The sequence below is a fragment of the Gallus gallus genome, chromosome 1 (genome assembly GCF_016699485.2).
Source record: "Gallus gallus isolate bGalGal1 chromosome 1, bGalGal1.mat.broiler.GRCg7b, whole genome shotgun sequence".
NCBI lineage: Eukaryota > Metazoa > Chordata > Aves > Galliformes > Phasianidae > Gallus > Gallus gallus.
Genome location: NC_052532.1, coordinates 165,725,439 through 165,753,212, shown reverse-complemented (window position 1 = coordinate 165,753,212; position 27,774 = coordinate 165,725,439). Strand labels below are relative to the sequence as shown.

General features: G+C 43.9%; 2 protein-coding genes across 16 annotated transcripts in view; one reads left to right on the top strand and one right to left on the bottom strand.

Moving 5' to 3' along the window:
- Nucleotides 1-287: 287 nt before the first annotated feature.
- Nucleotides 288-22,874, bottom strand: WBP4 (WW domain binding protein 4). 3 transcript variants are annotated; one of them, NM_001030824.2, is made up of 10 exons: nucleotides 22,812-22,874; nucleotides 17,676-17,748; nucleotides 16,154-16,216; nucleotides 15,937-16,060; nucleotides 14,951-15,163; nucleotides 13,449-13,504; nucleotides 10,808-10,874; nucleotides 8,594-8,751; nucleotides 7,325-7,557; nucleotides 288-4,759 (listed from the first exon to the last, which is right to left on the bottom strand). In NM_001030824.2, coding segments are annotated over exons 1-10 (1,197 nt in total). In that variant the 5' UTR covers nucleotides 22,814-22,874; the 3' UTR covers nucleotides 288-4,551. The 3 variants fall into 3 exon arrangements, with proteins under 3 accessions (NP_001025995.2, XP_015130965.2, XP_015130969.2); XM_015275479.4 differs by lacking the exon at nucleotides 17,676-17,748 and having other exon boundaries at nucleotides 22,812-22,864; XM_015275483.4 differs by lacking the exons at nucleotides 16,154-16,216; nucleotides 17,676-17,748 and having other exon boundaries at nucleotides 22,812-22,864.
- A 117-nt stretch (nucleotides 22,875-22,991) lies between these two features.
- ELF1 (E74 like ETS transcription factor 1) overlaps nucleotides 22,992-27,774 on the top strand; it is an 86,936-nt gene continuing 82,153 nt past the window's right edge. For all 13 annotated transcript variants that reach the window (XM_040699726.2, NM_001006269.2, XM_015275429.4 and 10 more), the window contains exon 1: nucleotides 22,992-23,047. The gene's annotated coding sequence lies outside the window, so the exon portion shown is untranslated. The remainder of the gene's footprint in view (nucleotides 23,048-27,774) is intronic.

The window sequence follows — 27,774 nt, the reverse complement described above, 5'->3', positions numbered from 1 at the left end:
TCAAGTCTGTAGCGTTGCCTGGGGTTGTTGTGGCCAAAGTGCAGGACCCGGCATTTGGTCTTGTTGAACTTCATCCCATTGGCCTCAACCCAGCAACCCAGCCTGTCCAGATCTCTCTGTAGAGCCTTCCTGCCCCCAAGCAGATGGACGCTTCCTCTGCAAACTCACTGAGGATGAATTCAGTGCCTTCGTTCCAGGTCATCAGTCAGATACAGGGCAGGCCCCAGTACTGACCAATGTTAGGCTGTCTTAAAACACCTTGAATACGTGAACAACAGCAATACAGATCATTTCAATAAAAGCTTTATTTGGTAATTCTGTATAAACTCCACTTCAAGGACTTGTGGCATTTTGTCATTGCAACAGAGAATTCTATACAGAGAACAGCTGCTCAGCTTTGCAGATGACACAAAAGAAAACGAGGGCTTTGAACAACTCCATGTTCCACACTGCACCTTCTGTAAAACAAATGATGAAAATCCCAAACCAAATCCCAAAGCTCAGTTGGTTGGTCACAGCGATGACTCCCGTGGCTCATAGGACAAACAGCAGGTAGAAGGTGAGACGACTCGAGAGGTGGCTACAACAGAGATGGCGCAGAGGTGCCTGACAGACCATGAGCAAAGGGCTGCAGCAGCAACCGAAGGGACACAGACAGCTCGGAACCAAAAAGCAGAAGGATGGAAGGGCTGCGAGCTCCGTATGAGGAGTGGAATGCATTCTGTCTCAGGAAAACAAATTCTTGAGAAAATCAAAGAGCACGGAGCCGGCCCAAGGCCTCAGTAGGGCTGGGGACAGGAGGAGGCGTTCACTGGCAATGCGGCACAGCGGTGACACAGAGATTTGCATATCCTGGAATACTGGAGGAAGACAGTTTGAGGAAGGCACCAATACTTTAGAAAAGTACTAAAAAAAAGGGTGGCACAACTTGAAAAACAACAAATCGAGGACACCAAGCGGCTTAAAATCATTTTTTACTCCTTTTCTGAGATGCCAAAATATCCACCGGAATAACATCATTTTCAGGGGGGAAAAGGAGTGAGCCATTTATAAGTGCACAGGCAGTGAATTTAACTCAGACCCACACCGTGACCAACCCTCCCATCTTCTCAATCTGAGCACTGCGTTCGAATGGTGCTGCGGCACAGATTTTGTCTGCGGGGGTCAAACAACAACAAACATTTACCAAATTGGGAAAATCCGGATTTCTATCTCCACATTCCTGGCTGAAGGATTAAAAAGTGGCTTCTAGGCACAAGGATAATTCCATAGCATGGGTCGGACTGAGCAGGTGGTCTCTGCACAGCTCCTGTCATGCTGACTTCCATGCCAAACACAACCACCTTTTTTTAGTAGATGCAACATGCTTGCTTCTAAAAGCACTGTCAGCTCCGGGCAAGCCCTGCTGTAAACACACACAGCAGAGATGGGCTGCAGAGCTCCTCTTCCACGCAAGACAAGTGATGCAAGAAAGAGAGAAATACAGCACAGTGCAGTGATTTGCCCACGTTCAGACATCAGATTGCAGTGAATCCCCTTTATCCCTTTCTCTCTGTCTACCTTCCCCCAGTGCTGGTGGTGCCCAAGGCAGCTGCAAAGCCAAGGTGCAGCCCCAGCTGAAGGGGCTTGCAGTAGAAGCAGGCAGGCAGGCAGACAAACGTGCTGCGTGATAGGAAAGGGATCAGTCAGAAAACAAAACGCTCTTCTTCTGAAACAGCAAAAGCAGCATTCCTTTGTCAGAAGCCAGTGCAGCCCAGGGGAGGATTAGCAGATGAGGAGTGTAACTAAGATAATACCTATAGGATTCCTATGGCAAATTCCGAAGGCAGAGGATTTTGCAGGGAGATAGCATGGAAGGGAGAGATATCTCTGCAGAACAGATGACTTGCAACACCAGTGTCTGCCATGACACTCAATACAGTGAAAGCATTTGGTTTAGAGATGCAGTGAGGTTATCAACTGCAGAGTGCAAAGCCAAACAGGGGCTCTAAGCATCACCTCTGTATCAGCTGGTTGTCAGTACACTCGGGGGCCAACCACAGCCTCTCTTCAAACTGAATTTCAAAGGTCGCGAGGAAGGAAGTGCTGCCATTGTGAAATCCCAGCATCAGAAGTCACATCAGCAAAGAGAGGGAAATGTGTCTGACCCAACTCGATGAATGACAAAGAAGACACTGAATCCTTTTTCCTAATGCAAACACTCGCTTTGGCTTATTGATGAAATGCAGTCCTTTATGAAGACCTTTGGTTTGTATTACTGCAAGCAGCGGCCCAAGGAAGCAAGTTTTGAACGCTTGTATTTTCAGATGTTTTTCAACATCTGCTTAAGGAATTTAACTACGGGTACCACAAATCACTGCCTATGACCACTTCAACACAATAAAGCATTTCTGAGAACAGATGATAATATTTTGGGAACCTCACTAAAGAAAGGAGAGAAATCTTCTTCGGAGGACTGAAGCCTACAGAAGAGCACTAATAAGAAAATCATTTAATATACTTCAGGCTTGGAGTAACACAAGTACTGCAGGGCGAAGGAAAGAGCACAGAATGAGTACAGCAGGAAAAGATCTCATAAGAAAAGAAATGTTCTCGAAGGCAAAGCCTGATCAGCTGCTACCTCAGCAGTCAGCAGCGGCAGACGAGCAGAAAGAGCCACTTGTAGTGGTCAGTCACAGGGCACCTGCAGCACACAGCACGATGCGATCATGTGGAAGGCAAATGTGGTTGAGGGATGTATCAGGAATTACTCACAATATGCTACAGAAGTACTGGTGGCATCACATGTGGCCTTGACCTGCCAGCAGCCTGCAGCCGAGGCAGGGGAAAAGGAGAAAGGAGATTTCTGCTCTAGCCTTTCATGTGGAGAAGTACATATTCCTGCATCTACGACAGTGAGAGCAGCCAGCAGTCATCCTGCATCTCTGAGTGAAAAAGCAGAGCTGGACATGAGAGAAAATAATTGGATTTCTCAAAATAAACATCAGAAGAAATACAACCTTGACAAGGAAGCCGAAGAAACCCACAGGATTAAACTCAATACTTAATTCTCTTCCACACACACACAAAACATCACAAAGTAGAAAAAAAAATTAAAAGAAAGGACCTCAGCTTCCTTTGCAATATATGGTAGATCAGATTCCCACTCTTGTGTCAGCTGATCTGACAGATGAGGTCATCTTCTCAAGGCAATCAAGTTCAGCAGTTTCCAACTGTATTTACTGTAGCTGGACAGTGCCAACTGCCTTAACTTTGCTTCCTGACTGAGGCTCCCCTGAGCCAAGTGCTGTGAGCTTTAGAAATGGAGACACCTATTTGAATGGTTGCATGATTGGAACCATTGCGGCTCACTGTTTGGTACCCAGGGAAGCAGGACGTAGTGCTGTCTCCTTGTGCAGCCAATGAATCTCGATAATGCTAATGAAGACCTATTCCACCAGGTTAAGAAATCAAACTTGGAATACTTAAGATAGTCAACTGCTAAAAACCTGAGCAGCCAGCCAGGACATTTCAGCCATCAGCCCTATGTATTGATCTTTTGTTTTCCTCTCTTATAGCACTCAGAGTAATGAAGCTTCCAGATGCTCAGCCCCTCTCATCTTAGCTAACGCTGTCTGCTACTGCTCAGCGCATTCCTCTTGCAAAAGAGGAAAACCATCAGCCTCAAAAAGGTTGCTGTACGCTGCAGAAGGGATAAATCTTTTGACTATTTTTTTTCATGACAATATCAAGCAATTTTTAATAGAGAAAGAGACAAAAAGGAAACGAGGCCAAAAAGAAAGAAAATCTGATGTGTAAAAAGAAAATTCAAGTAGAGACAACAAAGCAAAATACACCAGGATGAAAGCATAGAGAAATTTACTGCAACAGAGGTGGTTCCAGAGATGCTATTAAAAGATTCATCAGATTTTTAACTTCTGCAGAGCTCTAATAAATGCATCATGCATGTACAGAGATGCTTTGGTTTAGAATGCTGTTTGGAATGGGTGGCACCGATGTGACTGACTCCCCTACGAACAGCTTTCAGTCGATCTGCTTGAAATGTTGGAACTCACCGCCTACTCTTCAGCAAGTGATTAGCCAAAGGTTAGTAAGCACAGTATTTTTATTCATCAGCTGGGAAACTGCTCCACATAAATAACGCTGAGGGATGATTTTACTCTCTAGACCACGCCACTGATCCAGTTCCTGTGTAAAAATAAAAGGTCTGCATTATTTTCCCCAGATTAAGCATTACTACATTGTCCTGTACTTAGAAAAGGAGTAAAAGACCTGACACAGTGTATCTAAAACAGCAGACGTGGAGCAAACTGAGCGTAGATGGCATGGTTAAAATAAAAAATACGTCTATTTACAATGTTGCATAATTAATATAACACAAACTTCCATTCCAAAAGCAGTCACATCCAAATAAAAAAATATTACAACTCACGTCTGTTTTAATACCTATAAATCCTTAATTTCTATCCAACGTTTTCTTTATAAAAGCCTGTTTAAAATATTAAACTTCTGATTCTCTCCAGCTTCAGCAGAATCTAAAATGTTTAAGCGTTACTGATCGTCCAATCTCTGTCTTAAGTTTCTGGATTTTCCATTTTCAAATTTCCTCTTTTTAAATGTTGGCACCCCTTCTGTCAGGTCTCCGAGGGAGGTCACTGTCTTCTCCTTAAATATCACTGTGGCATCTTCTGGAACATCCAGCACTGGAGGCAGAGCACTGTCACCCTCTGTACTAGGAAGCTCCAGGTCCACTTTTTCACTGCGAGGAGAGAGGGAAACATAAGAAGGTTAATCTATGTGGAGAAGAGAACGTGGTGTGCTACAGACAGTAACATCTATATTTAATTATCAAAGCAGCTTTGAGCTAGAGGCAAAGTCTTCTAGCCAAGATGATCATCATTACAGGGATCGAGAAAAATGTTCTTTCTTCTCTGTGAGCTGGCACACAAAAAAAGACCTCAGTTTTGCAGTGCTTATAGCATGCCCCCAGTACTCACCACGCAAACATTCCTGTAAAAGACAGCAGGCCTGCATGTGTGTAAAGTGAAGAATGTTGTAAGACAGTGGTCAGTGAGTAATTAGCAACGGTTCAATGCCAAAATGCTAAAGCTGGGAGAAGAAGCTTCAGAGGACAGGATCACAGCTGAAAATCAAAGACATCATCTAAGAATTACCCAGTTTTAGGGGGTCAATGGCAAACGCTGAGTTCTGGAGGGATAACCCAAGGCACAGACATAAAATGGAGAACAGCTGAACGGTTGGCAAACAATGACTCAGATCACAGGTCTATCACAATGACAGCAGCACAGCACTGTTGCAGAGAAGCACTCTTACAGGACACGTTGTGCTCCTGGCCAATCCATACAACAAATCTTTCAGCACTGTTGAGTGTTAGTCTGGTGTCAGCTCCTATACTACCCAGTTTTGGGTTCCGTGCTCAAGATCAGCTCAAGCACACGAAGCAGAGCCGTGGGAATGAATTCAAGTCATGAAAAGTGTGACTGCTGCAGTATCCCTAAAATGTAAATCTCCTGAAAGTGATCAGCACTGTATCTAGGCTCAACTGAAAGTAAATAATGGACAACTGCGTTTATCTCAGTTACAGACGTGTTTATATCAAGCCTGCGTGTTAATGTACTGACTGATACATCTAAAGTTCAGTAGCTGAAAGAAATTCTAATTGGACAGTTCATTCTAAAGAAGTGAAAGAGTTCACAAGATCTGCACTCAAGGAGTGGTCAGCTGATCCAATACAGGACATGTTAAGCAAGATGAGCATCTCCTAGGAATCGTATTTGTGCTTAATTTATTCAGTGACAAAACTGTATCTGCTGAATAATTTAGAGCTAAAATGCTGTAGAGTGGGGTGAGTATGAAGGAGAAGACTGATTTCCTTCTCCCAAAACTAATTTTTCCAAACTGCTGGAGGGCACCGTAACAGGAAACTGATGAGAAAAGACAGTGTGCTTAAGAAGAAACTGAGCAACCTCATCCATCATGAATACAACAACAGAGCAAAAAACCACAAACAAGGAAAAATCCCTTATCAGATGCATGTCATAAAAACATCTGCTGTGGATCAGCTGGGCATGAGAAAAAGATATCATCCAGATTTAATACATTGGCTTTACCAGACTACGTTTTGTCCTTCATCTCCTGAATTAAATTATGACAGAAAGTGTTTGAGAATATTGAGCACTTATCCATAATGACAGCAGAAGAGAGTTTCAGTGGATTCTGCCTTTCTTTCTTTCCTTCTCTCTTTCTTTCTTTCTTTCTTTCTTTCTTTCTTTCTTTCTTTCTTTCTTTCTTTCTTTCTTTCTGCTTAACTTTATTGGGAAATCAGGGAGCAAGAAAGATAACAGCTTACACAGAAATCTTCTAATACAGTGCTGGGTGAAAGTAAAATAAAAAAATTGCTGTTATAAAGGGTTGTTTTCTTCAAGTGAACAATTAGAGTCAGCAGAGTACCCAGAATTAAGAAATAATTTGCTGCCTGTATAAGCAACTCAGCCAACATCCTGGCACTAATGTAGGCAACTAGTGATTCCACAGGGAAGGAATTCAAAGCAATACTAACAAAGGATGATCAAGATCAGGTTGCTGCTGGTCCTAGAAGACTGAGATAGCTCTTGAACTCCAGGCAGAGTTAGCCTGACTAACTCATCACTCATCAGTAAGAAACAGAATCTAGCATGGAAGCCTCTAGGAGCCGCTGAGAAAACTGCCTATGTGTGCTTCCAAGGCTGGAAGCAGTTGAAAAAAAACAGTTGCAAGAGCTGAACCAGATTGGTGGAAGGAAACGATGTTAAGGAACATAAGCTCAGTGTAACTACATTTAGATTGTTGTTACTTATCCTCTGAGAAAAATGATGGATGACAATAATCCTCTAAATCACTTCACTTTACTTTGCACTTGTAGAGGACTTCTACACCGAAAATGAAATGCTACTGCTGTCCTCCATGGAGAGCTATTACTTAAAGTAATCACCAAGCATTGGATTGACACTGGTATGACCTGCCCAGAGAGGTGGTGGAGTCACCATCCCTGGCAGTGTTCAAGAGGCATCTGGATGAGGAGCTATGAGATATGGTTTAGTGGCTTGTGGTAGGAAGGGCAATGGGAGGATGGTTGCACTAGATGAACTTGTAGGTCCTTTCCAACCTTGTGATTCTATGATTCTAAGGAAAGAATTGTACTTGGGTTACGTTCCCAATCACTGCTGTGCTAATTCTGCCAGAGGTCAGAAGAAAAATCTTCAACTCTTGAAAAGACTCTGGAAACAAAACCTTATGAAAATTACTATGGCAAAAAGCTACTTACTCTGGTTCTTCTTCTTCTTCATTTTTAATTGCTTTCCATTTTCCATAAGTGTCGGTCTTAGATTCATCACTGGAGGCTTCTTTGGAAGCCAATGCAATCTTCTCTTTATCGACGGCTTCTTCCTGCCATTTAACTTCCTGCCATTTAACTTCCCGCCACTTCCCATAAGGGCTTAACTTTTTAGCTTTGGGAGACTTCTCTTTCTCTGATTCTTCATCATTTTCTCCTTTCCTCTAAAGAGGAAAAAACCCACCTTAAGCAAAAAAGCCTAAATAAAAACATAACGTAGCTTTATTTTATCTTCTCTTTATTATCTGCTATTCATAATTTTCAACCAAGAGTAATTACTAACAATGATTTCTTTACATTTTTCTGCTTGAGCTTTCATCTCATACATAGTCTCACACATGAAAAAAACCTTGGATATTACAAAAAAGCTGCAAAATCCTGTCTATCATGGCTGAAATTATCAAGGGCTGAACAACACCAACTCACTTTAAAACAAAATTTGGTGTGTTAAAATCAAGTGGCAAGAAAATCACATGAAATTTTCAGTGTGTGCACATACACACTTTATAGCTAAAGCGTGGTACTGGGTTATAATGATGTACAGTGATACGTAAACAAGTATTTTAGAATTAACACATAGTAGTTAATGTGTTAACAACTAGTAATACATTTGATAGTTAAATCATGTTTATTTGTTTTGAACTACCCGTTTCAGTAAACCATCTGACCCAACCAGAGCCATAATCACACTCTTTATCAGGAGTTTTCAATCTGAAGAGAAAAATATAACTGATTAAAAATATATACCTGTCAAAATATATATATATATTTTTCTGAATTAATACAGAAATTATAACCAGCTCCTTTTGAGGCATTCTCTCAACGCCCTCATAGTCATCTTTACCAATGGAGGTTGGAAGTCAGCCCGACACTGAAATCCATATCATTTTTTGGACTGTTTCGGAGAAGTGACAGCTTCCTTTCTCAGAGCACACCACACTTTGTGCAAAATTCTACCTGAGATTGGCTGGAGGATGTCAACCTCATGCTTTGTATTCTGGAACAGTGCCACTAACGTTCCAAATAACTGAACAAATGCTCATCTCACTATTCAAAAAAAGCATGAACTTCTACTTTCAGCCATGATGTTTAACTTCATCACAATGAGTATAGCATATCACAACAATAAAGTCATCTTATGCTAGAAAATGAATATTATACGTAAAATAAATCTGAAGAGAGAATGAAGAGAGTATTTACCTTTAAATTTGTTCCTGGACTTTGTCCTTCACTTTCACTGTCTTCCTGTTCAGAGTCTGATTCAGATGCTCTGGAATCTGCTTCTTCAGAATGCTTGCCACGTTGACTGTTGTCATTTGAAGATGAAACAAAACCATCAGGTTTTTCCCATGTGGACACTGTCCAAGATATTTGAATAATCACATTATGTACATATCTAATTCTGTCTATTTTTGCTTTGACAGCATCACCTTTCAGAAGCAACGTTACCTTATGCAAAATACACAGCAAATAATTTGGCACAAGGCTTCTGCCTTTGTTCAGTTCATTGCTCCCAGCAAAGACACTGTCCCAACAGCTGAATTCACTGACAATAAACATCACTGTAATCAGTGCTTAAGAAAAATATCACACGTAGCAGACTGCTGCCTACAAGACTCAGATCCTAAGACAGGACAGACCACCTTGAAAGGTGCCTATTTGATTTGAGTTATCCATTGATGACAAAGAAAAGATAAGGGAAGGAACACTAACTGTGAGTCTCCTAGCTTTCAAGATGGATAAATCCTTCCCCTCTGCATCGTCTCAGTAAGATTACGTCTTTAATAAAACTGCTGTCAAGCAAACAAATAAAAACATGATTCTGAAAAGACAGAAAAGAATTTGTAGAATATGACCTCAGTTTATTCCTTGATTAGAAGTATTCCAGCAATTAATTAAATAAACGTGGACTCAGTGGTCTTAAAGCTGTTTTTAGTAACAGTAAGGTAAAAGTAATGATGATTTTCTGTATATAATTTTATATAAGCTCTCAAATGCAACAGAACTGCTAGTTTTCCAATTAATTTATCTATTTCCAAAGAAATCACCAGTTGAAAACAGCACTTAACAGGCATGTTCCTAGGCATGTCCTGAGAAGGAAAGGTGTAAGAAACTGACAACAAGTATATTTTGACTAACAAAAAAGTCTCCTGAGGGTATTACTGTCATCTTGCTTTACACCAATAACTGAGAAAGTTCACTTTCTTAGATGTCACCTAAAGCCAACGGATCGAGGTGCAGCCTCCTGTAGCATATCTCAGGAGCTCAGCCTAGAGATGCTGGACTGCTAAGTTATGTGCCTGAGATGAGACATTACAGATATTCTCCTTGGTTAAAAATCTGTCTTTTCTTCAGAGGACGGGATTAGTGCTAACAGAACTGACAAGCAATTTTCAAGTCAAAATTTTACCAAATACAATGATATTCTTCAGAAATTTGATGCGTGCCTGAAGAGCTTACAACCAAAATTACCTGAACTTAGAAGGCAATGTTTAAAAATAACCAGCAAGTCGCCTTCCTTTCAGAAAAGCAAACCACAAACCATTTGAAAAGGGAGGTGGCGTGCTGAAAAACTCTGGGGTTTTTCCCCTGTTCTTTGCATCATTAGGAATTCTGCTTCATACCCAAAATCAGAAGGACAACTCATAGCTGGCATAAAACCTCTCGCTCTCCAGAGAGGCACCACTGACCTTCTATGATTCAAACAGATTTAGAAAACAGATGTCTGTTCTGGGGCAGTTACCACAAAGTCCCCTATGCAGGGAAGAAGAAAAATGGGGAGAAGTAGGGGCTCTGATTCTGGTCTCTCATATCAGTCCTATGTCAATGACAGGAAAGGATCATAGAATCACAGAATGGTCTGGGTTGAAAAGGACCACAGTGATCATTGAGTTTCAACCCCCTGCTATGTGCAGGGTCTCCAACCACCAGACCAGACTGCCCAGAGCCACATCCAGCCTGGCCTTGAATGCCTCCAGGGATGGGGCATCCACAGCCTCCTTGGGCAACCTGTTCCAGTGCATCACCACCCTCTGGGTGAAAAACTTCCTCCTAAGTAAGAAGGATCACGAGATTCTAATTCTGTCCTACATACCTGTCAAAATAAAATCCTACCCCTTCTGGTTTTCCAAGCTAAAACTTCAATACACGTGTGTAGAAATGAGGTGGCCATATTTTAGAGCTGTAAGTTGAAGGTCAAAAAAAAACCAACTGCAAAGCACAAATACACACAAAGTGACAATACAGGTATAAAGCCAACACAAAGTTAAGCAACAAATATATTTCAACCAAGTGACAGCTTAAAAAATGTGAAACATAATAATGGTCTTAAAACACAGCTATTTGCAAAGCAAAACACTGCTCTGAAAACTCTCTCTTCTGAGACAGATTAACTGGAAACCAGGCTGGCCTTACCTCCCGTCTGTGTGTTGTAATAATAGGTATGACCATCTTCACTGACACCTTCTACCCACACTGCTCCCTGGGAAAAAAATAAAGGAGTCGATTTAAAAAAGAAAAAAAGGAAAAAAGAAAAAAAGCCTTTTAAGGATCAACAAAAGCACTGATTTTCCCCACTGATCACTAAATGCACGTGAAATGTGACAGAAGTTGCTGCTGGTACGTCTTTGTGGCTAAGTAATGCAAATGAAGATGCTTTGCAGAACAGAGAATCATGCATGACATGTGGCTTAACATCTTCCATAAGAACTTGATCTCATGAACAGCAGTAAGAGATACAACTTTCACTGCTCCTTAAATACTAACGTTACTCATTTCCTTTCACTGGGTAGGGTTTCTATGCAGCTTCACCATACATTATTTTTGTTATTTAGATCCTGAGCATCTTAGAGTTTGTTTCTTTGAGGTTTTCAGCATGTATTTGACACTGGGCACACTAAGCATCCTACTGCATACATGCTGTCAAGCACGACGTCACTCTAACTGGTAGCCCTCGATGCACCTTTCCTCTGCTCAGTTCTCTGCACCTCTTGTGAAGCCTGAGGGGCAAGCTGACCTGCTGCAAAACGAGGAACTGTGAATCTCACTTGCACAGCATACTGCAAGCATGCCCTTTAATTTGTGGGAAATGTGAGCCCTTGTTAGAGATCTGGAACGTTCCCAATTTCTTTAGCTCAGACTAAATAAAGGAGCAATTAAATGCTTGCTTTTAGCTGTAGCTGAGCTAACTAAATACGCCACAAAGTCACAGGTCGGGGTGAGGGAGGAATGGCAAAACACAGCCGTGTGGCTTAGGACAGATATCAGAGGGTGAGGGTGTGTATTCATGATAGAGCTGAGATGAGCTAGCTTCAAGTTATTGCCAAGAAGCTCCTTCTCTCCTCCATCTGGGCTTCCTGAAGCAGCATTTCTCTGACTGCCCAGAAGGCTGATTCACGGAAACAAGCCTATGAAGCACTGAGTGAAACTCTGATGTCCTCGCTCCCCAGATGAGTTCACTGTCAGGACAAATACACACCAGGGACTGCACAAGATCAGTCACAGGACCTCTCTCAGTGGAAGGCTACAGTAAGACTGGCTTAAAAACATTGCAAAGCTATGACTTGACAGAAAAGATAAAGAACTGCTTAACAAGTTGTGCAAAACTGGGGGAAGGGAATCAGAAAGTCAGAGTAGCACGCGTTGGGAATGGGAAGTATGCAGCCTTCTGGGAATAAACACTGGCTGAAAAAAGTCTGCATTTCTGAAATTAAACTCTCTTTTAACAAGAGATGGAATAAAGACAAGGGAATTCATGGAGATCTTGTAAATTGATGCAATCTTCTAAAAACATAAACAATTATAAATATTTTCTACTCTTTAAGTACTCCAGTACCCAGCAAAGGCTACTTTCTGAGGTTCAAGACACGGTAACAGAAAGTTAAGCACTCTGACAAGGCCAGGTTTTTTTGCTCTCCAACAGAATATCCAATGTTATTAGCAAACAATATTGGCAATTCTATGATTTAAATCATACTGTACGTATGACATCTATATTGAAAACGTGGAAAACTTCACATAGCTCTGTAGGAGTGTTGTAAAAATAGTGTTTTTGATGTTGTGAAGCACTGAACTCCTGCAGTGATAAACCACAGAATCACAGAATGGCCTGGGTTGAAAAGGACCACAATGATCATCCAGTTTCAACCCCCTGCTATGTGCAGGGTGCCAACCACCAGACCAGGCTGCCCAGAGCCACATCCAGCCTGGCCTTGAATGCCTCCAGGGATGGGGCATCCACAGCCTCCTTGGGCAACCTTTTCCAGTGCGTCACCACTCTCTGGGTGAAAAAGATCCTCCGTAATATCAGGAAAAGTCCACTGATTGACTTTCTGGTTTTGGACTATTCAGCAAGTGTGCCTGTCCCTTAAATAAGGAAGGCAGTAAAATGATAAAAGATTGCTTCTACATAGGTTCCATGGCTCTATGAAATATACAAAAAAGACCAATTATCACATAACTGTATCCTAAAGCAAGTACCAAAAAGGCATTTGTATTTCTTTAACTACCAGACATCACAATCTCAATGTTTTCTAAGCAGTGCTTTGGGGTCATTATGAACCAGAACACAAAAAGACAAATGTGCTCCTTCACACACATAAAAAGCAGCTATTTCTCACTGAGCAGTAGTCAGAAAGTTTCTTTTTTTTACTAAGTGTTAAAAGATTTCTACATCACTGCAGTGCAAAAGAAACTCATGAGCTGCGGTTCAGACCTGAAGTCTCTTTGATGCTTCTATTCCTTCTTGCTGTAAAAGGAGAGGTATGAGAAGCTGAAGAGAATTCATTCAGTTTACAAAAAGCTTTCAATCTGATGGGCTAAAGAATTAAAACACTGTATTCTGTAAAAACCACTACCACTTCTCCTCCCCTGATAAAACAATCAGCCAAATTATATGTTTGCAGAAGAAAATATCAGTTTTCATCACATGTTGTAAATGATCCAATATACTGAAATGATGTTTTCCGAAGTTTATGAAAAGTGAGCAATTGTTCAGCTCATTTCCGGTCAGTACTTGCAAAGACAAAGGACAATACGAATAACAGTGTTTGATTACCGTGTGCGAAGTTTTAGAGTTGCCTTGGAATCCTTTTGGTTTCTCCCACTGTGATTCTTAAAAAAGAGAAACATATTTATTTCAGTCATCGTTCAGTCCTGCTCACGATCCACAATGTTTAGAAAGAAAACAGATCTAAGAGTTACGACAGTGATATGTGCACACATACAAAGTGCGCTATAGATCATAGAATCATAGAATTGCTAAGGTTGGAAAAGACCCACAGGATCATCCAGTCCAACCATTCGCCCTTCACCAATGGTTCTCACTAAACCATGTCCCTCAACACAACGTCCAAACGTTCCTTGAACACCTCCAGGGTCGGTGACTCCACCACCTCCCTGGGCAGCCCATTCCAGTGCCTGACCACCCTTTCAGAGAAGTAGTATTTCCTAATGTCCAGCCTGAATCTTCCCTGGTGCAGCTTGAAGCCATTCCCTCTAGTCCTATCACTAGTCACACAAGAGGACAGGCCGACCCCCAGCTCACTACAACCTCCCTTCAGGTAGTTATAGAAAGCAATAAGGTCTCCCCTGAGCCTCCTCTTCCCTAGACTGAACAAATCCCAGCTCCTTCAGCCGCTCCTCATAAGGCCTGTGCTCCAGACCCCTCACCAGCTCTGTTGCCCTCCTCTGGACACACTCCAGGGCCTCGATGTCTTTCTTACAGTGAGGGGCCCAAAACTGGACACAGTACTCGAGGTGCGGCCTCACCAGTGCTGAGTACAGGGGGACAATTACTTCCCTGTTCCGGCTGGCAACACTGTTTCTGATGCAAGCCAGGATGCCATTGGCCTTCTTGGCCACCTGGGCACACTGCTGGCTCATGTTCAGTCTAGCATCAATCAACACCCCCAGGTCCATTTCCTCTATTAAACAAACAAAAAAAAGCTAGTATAGGCCACAAGAAATTAAACACAAGAGTTTTTACCTTTTGGAAGTTACCTCATAGAAAGAAAGAGTAAGGTAAACAACGAAGTCATTTCTAAATCTCTAAGAAACAGTTTGTGATGTTCTCATTAATCACACACACAAAAGGGATTGCTTTTATACTCTGAAGTAGATCAGAACACATTGCTCCTCAACTGATGTTGGTCAGTGAGGCAAATGTGAAAAGAAATAATCAGGCAGCAATTCGTAACTGCCCTTATTTACTAAGGCAAAACTGATGTTGAGGTAATTGCCCAATTAATCTCCAGGTAAGAAAGTATATTTAGAAAGATCATACTTATGTCTGGCATATTTTAGCTTTTGAGAGTCTAAAAATTTCCAGAAACAGTGGGATTACTGCATTATCTCATCATAACCTATTAACGAAATGCAAATACAGTCTGATGTTCTCGATGCCTCAGTCTTGAATATTAAATACCAAAACTACATCTAATTGTTCAGATTTTAATAATCAGCTTAGTACTGAGGTGGCAGAAGGGTAAAAAATGCAGGTGGTCTTCACTCATCTGCATGCAATAAGTTTATCTGCCTTTGCTCCTGGCTGTTTTTTACCTCCTGTTTTTGTATTGTAGTAGTAAGTGTAGCCTTCAGGAGAAAGTCCTTGCACCCACTCCTTTGGTTCAGTTTTCGGTGACTCTGAGGTGCCCTCACGTGTCTTCTTTTTCTTTTCCTTCTTTTCCTTCTTTTCTTTCTTTTCTTTCTTCTCTTTACCTTCCGCTGTGATACTCTGTGTTTTATTCAGTGTCGAACTGGGACCTACATCATCTTAAAGGAGATGATATTTAGTTAAAAAAAAGTAATAATAATCTGAGCTTAAACATTTGTCACTCATTATCAGCAATTACAAATAGGAAACTTTGTGTTACCCATCAGCATTATACTCATTGTAGCTAAACTGAAAAGAATACATTCAAAGAATCTTTGATTTTAGCAACACTACACTGTTACAAGGCTCACATATCCAAAGACGAGTAGCAACATGAAGAGAAGTGCCATAAGGACCAATGAGCTCTGACTGCAGCAAAATAAACTGCAGGAGTTCTGAAGAGACTTCTTGTACAGAAGCCTTACAGTACAACTACCAAAGAATGGTTACATTCTCACATGGACTGAACAAAGGTACTCGCTGAACTGCAAGATGAGAAAGTGATTCTAATCCCTACCTGGGAGTCCAAGCTCTCCTATTTGATACAAACTTGTCTCCGACTGGCGCAACGAAACATGAAATTAACTAAGGGAAGCTGCACTGCTCACCCAGAGTACCAACTGCAGTACATATATATTTTGCTATTGCACCGTGTAAGTGTTCTCACCCCAAATCAGATTGTTCCATGCACCCAAGGACACCTTAGCTAAAAACATTCCGTACAGCAACTGCTACTACTGGCAATTTGCAGGCTTTTTCTTTTTTTAATAAGCAAACCCAGTTCTGGAGGCCTACTCTCATATTGCTAAATCCTAATTTAAGGAAAAAAAAGCATTCCTATTCAATATTCTTTCAATTCTGCCTTTAATCCTTTGGCAACTGTATGAGCTACCTGGCTTAATTCCAAGCCTTTTCAAATCCTCTTGATACGCTTTCATTGCAGCCTCCTCCATTGCTGCAAATTCCTTTGACATGTTTTCTTCTTCTTTTGCTTTTTCCATGCTTTTCTTCCTAATCTAAAAGAAAACACAATAAGAATAAATTTCAACAAGCCTGGTAATGAAAGTGATTAAATACATGTATCTGTGAAAATAAGATGTTTGAATTACCTCGCTAATTCTTTTGGCCACATTTTCCTTATGATTCTTTCCCCTCTCATGAAAGTCTATGCTCTTAAGAAAACAAGAAAAAACAAGGAAAAAAAGCCAGGAAAAAATTAATACATACTTTTTTTTTTTTTTTTTTTTGAAGTTACTTAAAATTTAGATAGACTGAACTTAGTTGAACAAGTCTAAATGCAACGTGCTTTGAAAACATTCACAGCAAAATCTACAGCTAGAAAACATTCGCCCATAATCAATCCAGGAACATTTTGAAGCATTCAACATAGAAGTTTTGAGATGCCAGTAAAGCTCCAAAATGTTACTTATGATCCAATTATAAACTTTCATATCCTGTATTTATGAGATTTGTAACTTAAAGTAATAACGTTCAGCACAGGTATTAGAGACAATCTGGATTCCCTCCCTGTGCTGTCCTTCTGAGTAGCATCCCTTGGTTTTTTCTACTCACCCAGTTGGCTTTCCTGCCAACCTTCCAAAACTGTGTGGCTTATTTAGTGTTAGAAATATTAGCTCTGGTCCTTAACTACAATATTCCAAATTGCACAAATATCCCCTGGTCTCCTGGTCCAGGAGAATTGAGAGCTAACAGAAAAGCCAAGACGGGAGAGCTGGGTAACTAAGGACAGCAGGACAGTCTGCAAGCCACAAAGCTGCCAGGAAAAAAAGCCATCAGAGACTGGAAGTTCAGAAGCTCTGCAGGTATGACAGCTGAAGCTCTCATGTGGTTTGAACACTTCAGTGTTGAAAAGTCAGGTGCCTAAATCTGACCTAGTAACCCCAGGAGTTCTCTGCACAAAAAGATGTGCGGAGGACGCACATCCAGATGATAATTAATCTCATCCAAAGACAGGTTTGTAGGTTACCCAAATCCCCCCCTTCATGCATGACTCTTGGCTGAAAGTATGATAGAAACCTAATCCAATCAGCTCACATCTGTGCGTCTGAATTACAGGTATGTAACTGTAAACCAGATGAAGTTCAGGAGCGCAGAACTTATTTTTGAAGTGAGAAACCAATGGGTCTCATAGTCTGCAAAAGGTGTCTGCAAGTCAGCAACACCTTTCTGTAACCCAGTAACGTTTCTGTGGGCTGTGTGAAATGAGAGAAACCTTCTTTAAGTGCTTTGAGCACTGGCTGTACCAGGCCTGACATATGTAAACAGCACATAAGCCAGGCTATGCCTTCTACTTGCACACTAAGGAATGGGCGTGGACAAAGCTTCAAGTCAGACTGGATGTTAAGTTACAGAACTTGAAGAAAAAGAAGGGTCAGATACGTCAGCTCTTATCCTGTAATGCCACGTCAAAGAGCACAACACACCATCTCGTGTTCATGTATGTGCTTCTCGCATATCATGATTTCATGATCACAATTAAGTATTAGAAAGGCATTTTCAAACAACACTTTTCATGCGCCAATAAATGAATATAAGAAGTGATTTCGATAGCCTGTAGTAGAAATCCCTGGTATTTCAGAGTCAGTGGTATAGTACAGCAGGTGATCGTACAGGTCTGTTGTCTGCTATCCAGCACTTGCAATAATCGCAGAACTTTTTTGGCTGAGACTTCCAGTAGTCGGCCCTGGGGAGGAGGAGAAGAAGAAGAAATGACATGCAATCTGAAAACATAACCAAAGGCACAGGTTATTGTGCATACAACCTCACAAACTGAACTCAGGCATCGTCTCTGGGTTTGGATGAATGTCAGTTTTGGATACAGCCAGCAGTGAGCTTAGTAACATAAATGCAGTGCTGGACGATGTGGAGGAATCCAAGAACAGATCCCAGACAAAACAGCACAGTGCTTTGGGTGCTTCAGTATAACTAAGTGAGTATTTCTTATCCACGTTGCACCTTCAGAAGTTGCCCAAGTGTGAGAAAACATGCAGAAAACTCTTCAGAGCTCCATAGCCACCACGTAAAAGTATTCAACAGCAAAACAAACAACTCCTCCAATGATTAGATAAAGGCTGCTTCTTCATTATTTAAAATTAGAAGCATGATGATGAATGCACTCTACGAATACTCATCAACCTGTAAGCAATGGTGCGTTTGCAAGATGCAGCTTTACAGGCAATTTTCTGAAAGGCTTGAAAGCAGCTGGGCTCCCTCCAGTTTAAACAGAAACCTGCTCATCCCTACATGGTAAACCTTAAACCCGGGAGATTACTTGGTTGCAGATTTAATTAGAAGGCCTTTGAGATTCGTGTTCCAAAACTCACTAAGGCCAAAGCCTGGGAAATCTAACACTGGTTGATATCCAGCTGGGTGGGGCTCAGAGCTCAGAAATATACCTCATGCCCCTTTTCCTTATTTGACCTATAGCTCCTAAACGCTTTGACATCATCTGTGATGAATTTCCAGCTAGAAGCCATGTCAACTTTCCTAAGGCATACGTCCAATTCTAACAGAAAGCCCACAAACAGCAAAATGGCCTCGGTACATGCTTCAGAGGTGAAAGAACATCTGTGGATTTCCATCTTTAAAACTAATGGGACTTGTGTTTTGTCTTCAGAAGAACCCAGCATAAGTAATACTAAGACTGTGCAGCTGCATTCACTGAAAGCCAAGATGTGAGAGTTTGCCAGGATGCATTCATCCAGGCTACATCCATCCAGGCTGGATGTGGCTCTGGGCAGCCTGGTCTGGTGGTTGGTGACCCTGCACATAGCAGGGGGGTTGAAACTGGATGATCACTGTGGTCCTTTTCAACCCAGGCTGTTCTATGATTCTGTGATTTTCATAGCTCATTTTTCCACTGTTTTCTTTCCTGAACATCGCTGGTCGTCCCACCTGTCATAAAACACTGTAGCTGCATATACAGTAATCACACTGGAAAATCTGAGGGCACACCTGAGGCTTCAATACAAAAATCAAGGCCTTGGCAACACCAGGTTTTTGTCTCCCATCTCCTGTTGGTTTTGCTAAAGATTGGAGCCAGCTCACTAATGGTAAAGACAAGACCGTGCAGCAGACCTGATATCCTGGGAGACTTAAATCCTGTTAATAGAGTTAATGGTGTAAATTACAGTTAATAGTGTAAATTACACGTCCAAAGGAGGGGTACAAAGATGGGAAAGGGTCTGGAGGGAGAGATGCATAAGCAGCAGTTGGAGTCTCTGGGTATGCTCAGCCCAGAGCAGAGGAGCCGAGGGGAGGCCTAAGGAGGGCCGGAGAGGTATCTGACCCAGCATCAAAATTGCAGCCAACTCTCTTCATTTCACTCAAGTGAAAGGACAGTCCAGAGTGCATTCAGTTGAATGCATGAAAAATCATGTTTTCAGGGCTGAGATGTTAGCAGACAAAGGGGAATGCAAGCAGCTAGGTTGCACTGCTCACAGGATGTGTGCAAGTGTCATTGGGATGCTCTCACTTCCCAGAGAGGTCTGACAGAGGAGGGCAGAAAGATGGAGTGAATATAACACTGTTTTCGAGTAACACCAATGAAATGATCCTGTCGCAAACAGCTGTAGAGTACAGATAGTGTCAATGCTAAAAATATTTACAAATTTCTGAAATCCAGTTAGGACTTCAAGGGCAGTGAGATCACAGGGAAGAAACACCAACTCTGCATTAACAGCACCTGTTGCATTCGCTGCCCGTAGCTCTGCAATTGGGATGTTCTCCTTGTTGTAATTAAGTTCCTGAGGCAGTAGAGTCACAGAGCCTATGTTGAGATGATGGACTCGTGCACTTCTACTGTGTTTGGGAGAACCCAAAGGGAAAAGGCTCTGCTGACAATGTACAGACAGCAGCCTGAGGAGGAACTCCAGCAGTGCCGGAGTGCAAAGCCCTGAGCTCTCAAGCCAGAGCTCCCTGGCAATACACGAGTCTTCTCCTAACAATGTTTTCACTAAAGCAGCAATTGGTCTTCTTTAGGAAGCTTTAAGAAACCCCAACAAATAAGCTACCTTCAGAAAGTTTTGCCAAACTTTGTTTTGAGGCTGTGCCGGAGGTTTTGGTTCCTGTAACAAGCAAGAGGGTGGGGAGACGTAAGAAATAACTGTTTCAGGTGGTTCTGAACACAAGCAAATTTGGCACTGCAAACTAAATCTGGAAGTATTTGTTATGAACGGCTTTGCTGTAAAACACCAGACTTGAAATCTGGCAGGGCGCAAGGAAGTTGTATGAGGGCTGTATCTGCCCAAATTATAAGCCTTTAGGGGGAAAAACATCACACACACACACACTCAGTGGTCATCTTTGGTTTTCACACCTATAAATGCTGAAGATTTCAAACATGGATAATATCTTCCAGCTTTCTACAGGCTGGAGCACAGAACACCCTACGAATGCATCACCTTAAACACAGGAGTGTGAAGGGAGCAATATGCAGATCCCATCTCTTGGCTATGCAAAGAAATGAATTCAGACTGGCTATTGCAGCTGTAAGCAATCACTCAGCAGAACATGGTATTCAGAAATACCAATACATTCTGTTGAGGACCACTTCTAAATATTGAGGAATACTTCTAAGGCAAAGTAATAGCCGTGTAATGGAAGAGAGTAGAAAACAAAGAAAAAATGACTACATATTTCACAGCAGGCATACCATGTGGGAAGCCATCCCAGAAGAACTAGGTCTAATTGAAATACCCCAGCCAATCTTTCTGTATTGGCTAGCTCTGAAAATGCAACATTAAAACTATCACAGAACCACACCAAAACAGCAAAGTGCCTTCTTACAATGTGAATTGGGCCCAGTGCAGCAGCCCTCACAACCTGTAGCCCTCAAGAACTCTCACAGCAATTCCATTCATTCCCGGGGCACTAATCCTACCCCCTAAAGCAATTCTTTGATACATCTCCTTAACTTCTATGAAAAATAGATGTTTTTTAAAAGCTATTGAAAAAATAAGGATTTCAGAAAATGCCATCTCTGATGCATTTCTCTTGGTGGCTTTCTGCTATGCCACAGAATACAGGGTAATGGGTGGGAATTTCATCTGCATGACACAGGGCAGCTCTGTGAAGGCTACAGCTCTTCTGGCCTTCAAGTCAATTGCCTTCTGGCAACCCCTCAGCAAACTGCCATTTACAACCTAACTGGCTGCCTCATTTTACTACTGTAATCGCTCCCACTAAACACACAGGTCATGAGCCTGCAAGGTAATCTAAGCAGGATCTGCATGAGCGGCTCAATCCAACTCTGTACTGGTGCTGAAGCTCATTGGCATGTATCTCCTTTGTCAGGTTGTTTTCTATGCTTACTTGAAAGGCAACACCATGAACAGCTGTAACAATATACAAGGACGCACGGGAGTATCAGAGCAGCAAGACCTCTGCATGCTCAGAGCATCCATGGAAATCACCTCATCTAACAGCAGCTGTCCAAAAAGTGAGGTAATGAGGTACCTAAGTTCTCTTATGCCAATGGAAGGAGATGAGCACCATCCAAAGGGACATCATTCCCAGTCCAAAATTGGCACCTGAGATGGAAACTGAATGGCATGGGTGTGTGTTTCTTCCTTGTCACACAGTCATTAAGGTTGGAAAAGACCACTAAGATTAATACAGTCCAACCATCAGCCCATCCCACCGTGCCCACTGCCCACGTCCCTCAGTGCCACATCCACACGGATCTTGAACACCTTGTAGGGACGGTGACTCCGCCACCTCCCTGTGCAGCCTGTGCCACTGCCTCACTGCTCTCTGTGAGAAGAAATGTTTCCTAATATCCACCCTAACCATACAGAGAGCCTAAAGCAAACAGCCTAAGTGAACCTTCAGGAGGTAAATACATGAGGTCAGAGATATCTACTGAGAGCAGAAGTCTACTGCTGTGGATGGAGATAGACAAGGGCTGCGTCAGGGAGAATATGATAAGAGAAAAGAAAAAAAAAAACACCATCAACATAAACTGGGTCAAGAAGCTGCTGAGGTATAATTTTAGCAACAACTAAACTGAAGAGAACTGCAGTGAGTCTGCAAGACAGGCTCACACAGTGAGCCTCACTACCCATCAAACGCTTCCCCACAACAAGATTTCAACTCCGTGATCTGCTTCACATGTTTTTAAGCAGGAAAGTCGGGCTAATATGAAGAGTAGCGGAGGGGAACAAACGTGATCCATGTGATGTTCTTACTTGATCAAGACTAGAGCATTCTGCTCCTGTCTCCCCAAAGCAGGCGGGCATTAATCACACACTCACAGAACGCTTTGGGTCGGAAGGGACCTTAAGGCCCCCTCAGCAGCTCAGGCTGCCCGTGTCCCATCCAGCCTGGCCTTGAGGGCCTTTGGGGCGGGCCAAACTCAGGTTTCCCAGTTATTTTAAAGAGCTGAAAGAAAACAGTGATGGCAGCAAAGCGAAGACGCAGCGGCTCTCTCGGTGTGCCCCTCACAGAGGCACCGGGGGAGGCCGTACCCCCCCGCCAGCATCAACACGCCGACCTGCCCGGCCGAGATAAGGCTATGGACGAGCAGCGCGGATCAACAACCGAGAGGGAGGGAGAGTCAGCGATTGAAACAACCCTCTGCTACGGCCGGGGATCTGCGGCCCGGCCCGCTGCTGCCTGCCCGTGCTCCCCCCCGACCTGAGGCCCCCGCTGCCCGGCTCTGCCTTCAGAGCCCCCAGCCCAGCTGCCGGCCCACGGCCCCCGCGCAGGGGCTGCGCGCCGCCCGCTACCCCCGGCCCCAGCACTCACATATCCGCCGCCTCAAAACACCGCCGCGCCGCTGCCCTCTGCTCGCCGCCGCTGGAGCGGGGCGGAGCGGGACGGAGCAGGGCGTGGGGAGAGCGCGGCGACGGCGGCCGGCAGGGCTCAGTCCGCGTTCTCCTCCCCCGCCCGTCCCCACCTCCTCCCTCCGCCCGCTCCTCCTTCCCCGCCCCGGGAGCAGCGAACGCTCAGCGGGGAGCCGCGCGCCGAGGGAGCCGCCGCCGGTGAGTGCCGCCGCGCCCCGCGCTCGAGGGGGACGGGAGCTGCCGCGGGTTCGAGCCGCGCCGCCGCCGGCAGCGCTCTGCGCCGGGCTGAGAGAGACGGGAGGTGCGAAGGGAGCGGGGCTGGGGAAGCGGCGCGGTGCCCGCTGGCTGCCCCTGCTAACTTCCCGCGGAGTTGAGGGGGTGAGGGCGGGCGAGGACGCGTGCCCGGAGAGCGGACGGGTTGCGCGCCGCCCGTCCCTCCCGCCGCCGCCGCCCCGCCGGCGTCGGGCAGCGCCGGCTCCGTGCTGCCGCCGGGGCGGAGGCGCGCGCGGGACGGTTGGAGGCCGCGGCGCGTGCGTGTCCGTGAGGGAAAGGGAGGCGGCCGGGGCCGCTCCGTGAGGGGCAGCGGCCGCGCACCGACGCCCTGTGGAGAGGGGCCGGGGTTCGAGTCCCGCTCGTGTCGCCTCGGTGCCTACTTGTTGGGCGTCGAGTTCCCTCTTCGGCTGTTTGACTTCAATAAAAGTTGTACCGGTGTTGTGTTCTGAACCCTGATAACCCAAAACTTATTTCCCAACGCTACCACAAGCTGAAAAAATACATATCTATCTATCTATCTTAATATACGTATCTTAATTCATGGGCTGCAGCTGGCAACCCCTTTGCAAACATCACACCGAGGGTGGGGAGAAGCCTGTGGAGTGAGTCACGGATTGAAGAGGCCCCGTGCTCGGTTGCTGTGAGAACAGGGGTGTGATTCTCCATGTGGGAAATAGAAGAAGCGCTTAAATTGGTGACAAGAAGAGAGATCCTGGAGGTACTGAGCCCCCCGGCCCAGGCTGCTGAGCTGTGTTACAAGGAGGGGGAAGCAGCCTGGCTGGTTCCCCAAGGGGAGGGCCTGCGGTTGGGCTGTCATAGCGCCCTGCGGGAGTTATGCGTTTGTCAGCATTTCCATTCTGAGTGTAGTTTTCATGTAGTTTACAGCTTGGTTATACAAATATGCGCTGGGTTGAAGCTTGGTCAACGTCCTCTTCTCCAGAAACGTTTCTGAGGCCAATTTTGAAATGATTCTGAGCGAGCGTCCATGGGACGTACACTGGCTTCGTGTGTTTGCTGAACTTCACAGCTTTGCTCCTCACGCACACAGATGCATTTACAGCTGTAATCCCCAACTTTATTGCTTTTTTTCTGATAAGTTCCTTAAATAAGGGAAGGATTTGAAGGCTTGCCCTCTGCAGCACTTTGGCTGCTGTTTATATATTATTACTGTGTTTTTGTTGTTGTTTCTTTTTTTTTTTTTTTGACTGTGTATTTGGTTGCTGCTTCTGAGATGGAGCACAAATGCAGTATTGAGGAGGTTTTGTTTGTATACCTCTGGATGTATGTATCTCGATCGTGTGAAACGTGCCTGCCACCCAGTGGATGCAGCTGATCCCTGTGTGTGCTCTGTGCTCTGTACATCACCACCACTCTCTCTCTCTCTCTCTGAATGTTTGCCAGCTGAGGTGTTGGAGCCGCAAAGTGCGAGGCTGCGCTGAGTCCGTGTGCCAGGAGGTGACCATCAGCTGTGAGGTGACCACCCCTGCTCCTCCTGCCCTGCTCAGTGGAACCAAGGGGTAATAGAGGCAGTGGGTATGGCCTCACAGCTGGGCAGAAGCGATGTGGTTTGAACCAGGCTGTATAAAGAGGGAGAGGCGTTTTTGTGCCTAAGATAGTTGGAGAATTGGATTCTGCAGCTCCTGTCCTTCCCATAAGATTTCCATGTTTTCACACACATTTGTTTTTCTGGTGCCTAACCTGAGCCTGGAGTCTGACTTGCAGTTGGGCTGAACTCACTCGTCCGGAACAGAAGTCAATAGCTGTTTGTTCTCAACATGCAGAAGATCTCTTGCAGGCCTAAGCATGTTAGCAATACAAGTCTTGTTCATCAGGATCGCTCACTTGGTGTCCACAGCTTTCTACGTTCATTTTTTTCATGTCTTAGTTTCCCGTCTTCAAGAGATCATGGATACCAGTGTCCTTTACTTCATGGTTTAGTACGGTGATGAGAACAGTAGAAGAACCTGAGAGGAAAGTAAATCATCCTCTGGTCTGATAGAACAGTAGTGCTCTAAAGAACAAGGGCAAAAAGAAAATTTGTCTGTTAATTGTATCAGAGCCTCTGTCAGGGAAAAAATATGACCAGGTCAGTCGCAACTGGAGACTGACCTCCATGCATATGAGCACTGGGAGATGGCTTTAATTACCACAGGTCACTTAGTACTAGTAAGTCCCAAATTCTGCCCTGTTAATCACACTTTTCATGCTGCTTTTTTGAGTGTCACTTCCTAGGTTTTCTTTCAGTTAGGAAAAGATAAGATAAACAGATAGGCATCCTGAGGCAATGTATGTGTGTTGCCTCCTTCCTCCGCTGGTGCAACGCATGGGACTGTTGTCTGAGGTCTCCACTGGGCACCAGCTATGCGGGCAGATCTTGGCTGCGATTAGGCCAGCAAGACATGGTCTGTTGTGCTCTCTCAGTTTGGCCCACAGCTGTTCGCAGGCAGGGAGGGAATGGCTCAGAAACCCTGGTCTGTGTCCTGGACTCTGCCATAGGGATCTTGGGTTTCCCCAGTCTGTCTGTGTCCTTCTGTGCCATTCCTCGTTTTGGTGCTGTTTCATTCTCTCGCTGTCTCCTTGCATCTGCTTTCCTTCTCTTCTCCTTTGCTTCTGTACTTCCCATCACCCTCTTTCTTGCACAAAGCATCTTTCTTGCGTGAAACATCTTCCTTGGTCTCCTCACATGGTGCTCTGCAGCAACGTGTTGCTGCGAAGACCTGTGGGATGGGGCAGTGAGGGGGCAGGAGAAGCAGGATGCCAGCTCTTGTCCCAAGTTCCTGGTGCCATGTTGGCCTCGGCTGACCACTATACAAAAAGCCTGGAGCCCATTGCCTGCTTTGGAGAAGATTTTCCCAGCTGCAGTCCTTTTCTAGACAGGAAACAGGAGAGAGGTTGTCTCTTGTTGTGGGGATGACCTATGCAGTTTGATCGACATAAGAAGTTGTGAAGAACTTAGCCCTGACCTAGTGAATATCCACTGAAAAAGTGCCATATGCAATTAATCTTAATTAGCTGGACCAAATCTAGGTGGCTTTTTCATTGGGACAGCAAAAGGTGCATGTGCTACCCCAACCCTAACAGCTGCAGCCCTCGTGTCAGATTTCACATCTGTTATCCAAAGCTGAAAGGGCGTTATAACCTTCCAACAAGTTTGCCAGCGTTTTCTGTCAACATTGAAAGATAGAATTTTCCCTGGTCTTGTTCTGAAAACAGCTGAACTATTTTGGCTGAGATTTTCTAGCCTCAGTCTACCTCTTTCTGCATCCCTCCCTCAGAAGCAATCTCTACGCACATGGAATAAAATTTAACCCGAGGCAGACGTTCAGCTTGGAAAATTTCAACCCAAATAAAGTCTGGCCGAGCTACAAGTGGCTGAATAGAGCATCTCGCACTGGGAGTGTTCAGCATCAAACCTCATCGATACCAGTGTGTGTTTATGTACATTGAAACACACTGCTAGAATATAGTATTAATAGGTTCCCCAGCTGACTAATTGGCACCCAGTTGGTCCTGAAGTTTTTTTTAATGGAGAGTGAGCCTAAAACTTTTACAGTTAATGTTATGAATGCTTTTACTTACTGACATTATTAATTATTGTTTTCCTGGCTGAAAAAATTGCGAGCTTTAAAATGGAGGGTCTGAAATAAATAACAAGTTGTGGCTTACTCATTCTGGATCTTAACATTGTTAAAGACCAATTTACAGTAGAACCAGAACAAATTGCATCCCAGAGTTCTCAATTGTAAAAAACCACATCTCCCAAATTCCTGAGCTATTCATCAACCGTTCTACTGTAGCGGACTCACCCTTATATTGTGTCCCTGATATATCTATTAACTCTGCAGTGAAGTGTGAGTTTAAAACAATTGTGCCATGGAGTCACTGTGGATTAAATACTACAAACATTGGCAAAGCTTCTTCATAAATCTTCCTTAGTTTAGAGAGGCACTTAGGCGTGTCTTTCTTTCTGAGTGCAGCTGTTCCTTGTGGGGTCCCCCAGGGGCTGGATCTTGGTGTAGTGCTGTTTAATATCATTATATTCACTGTTTTGCAATGGTATCTCATCGTTACCAATGATTATATGCAGCGTTTTGTGTGCGCATATGCGGAACAAGTTGCTAGTGCCATATAGTTCAAATCACAAGGAGGAATAGTTTTAAACTGAGACAGGGGAGGTTTAGGTTGGATATTAGGAGGAAGTTTTTCTCACAGAGGGTGGTGACACACTGGAACAGGCTGCCCAAGGAGGCTGTGGATGTCCCATCCTTGGAGGCATTCAAGGCCAGGCTGGATGTGGCTCTGGGCAGCCTGGTCTGGTGGTTGGTGACCCTGCACATAGCAGGGGGGTTGAAATTTGATGATCACAGTGGTCCTTTTCAATCCAGGCCATTCTATGATTCTATGATCACATTTTTAAGTGGGTCTCATCCAGCAGAATCTGTTTTTCATGTAGCTGGATACAAAGGGACCAGGAATGCAGTTACACCAGCAGGATAGAAGGCTGTCTTCAAACTGGCAATTTGGAAGGAGGTTTAAGAACTTGTTTGGAGAATCATCTCAACAGGAGTTTTCATTGTAATGCTGTGAGCGAAGTGTGATCTTTGGCTATATAGCAATAAAAATAGTGCATAGAATTGGGAAAGTACATGGCA

What these genes read in the sequence shown, in the direction of transcription:
- WBP4 (NM_001030824.2), bottom strand. An exon ending in GGATAGCAGACAACAGACCT is followed by an intron (nt 16,217 to 17,675) that starts GTACGATCACCT and finishes TGTTTTCTTAAG; the next exon opens with AGCATAGACTTTCATGAGAG. An exon ending in GAAGAAGAAGAAGAACCAGA is followed by an intron (nt 4,760 to 7,324) that starts GTAAGTAGCTTT and finishes CTCTCCTCGCAG; the next exon opens with TGAAAAAGTGGACCTGGAGC.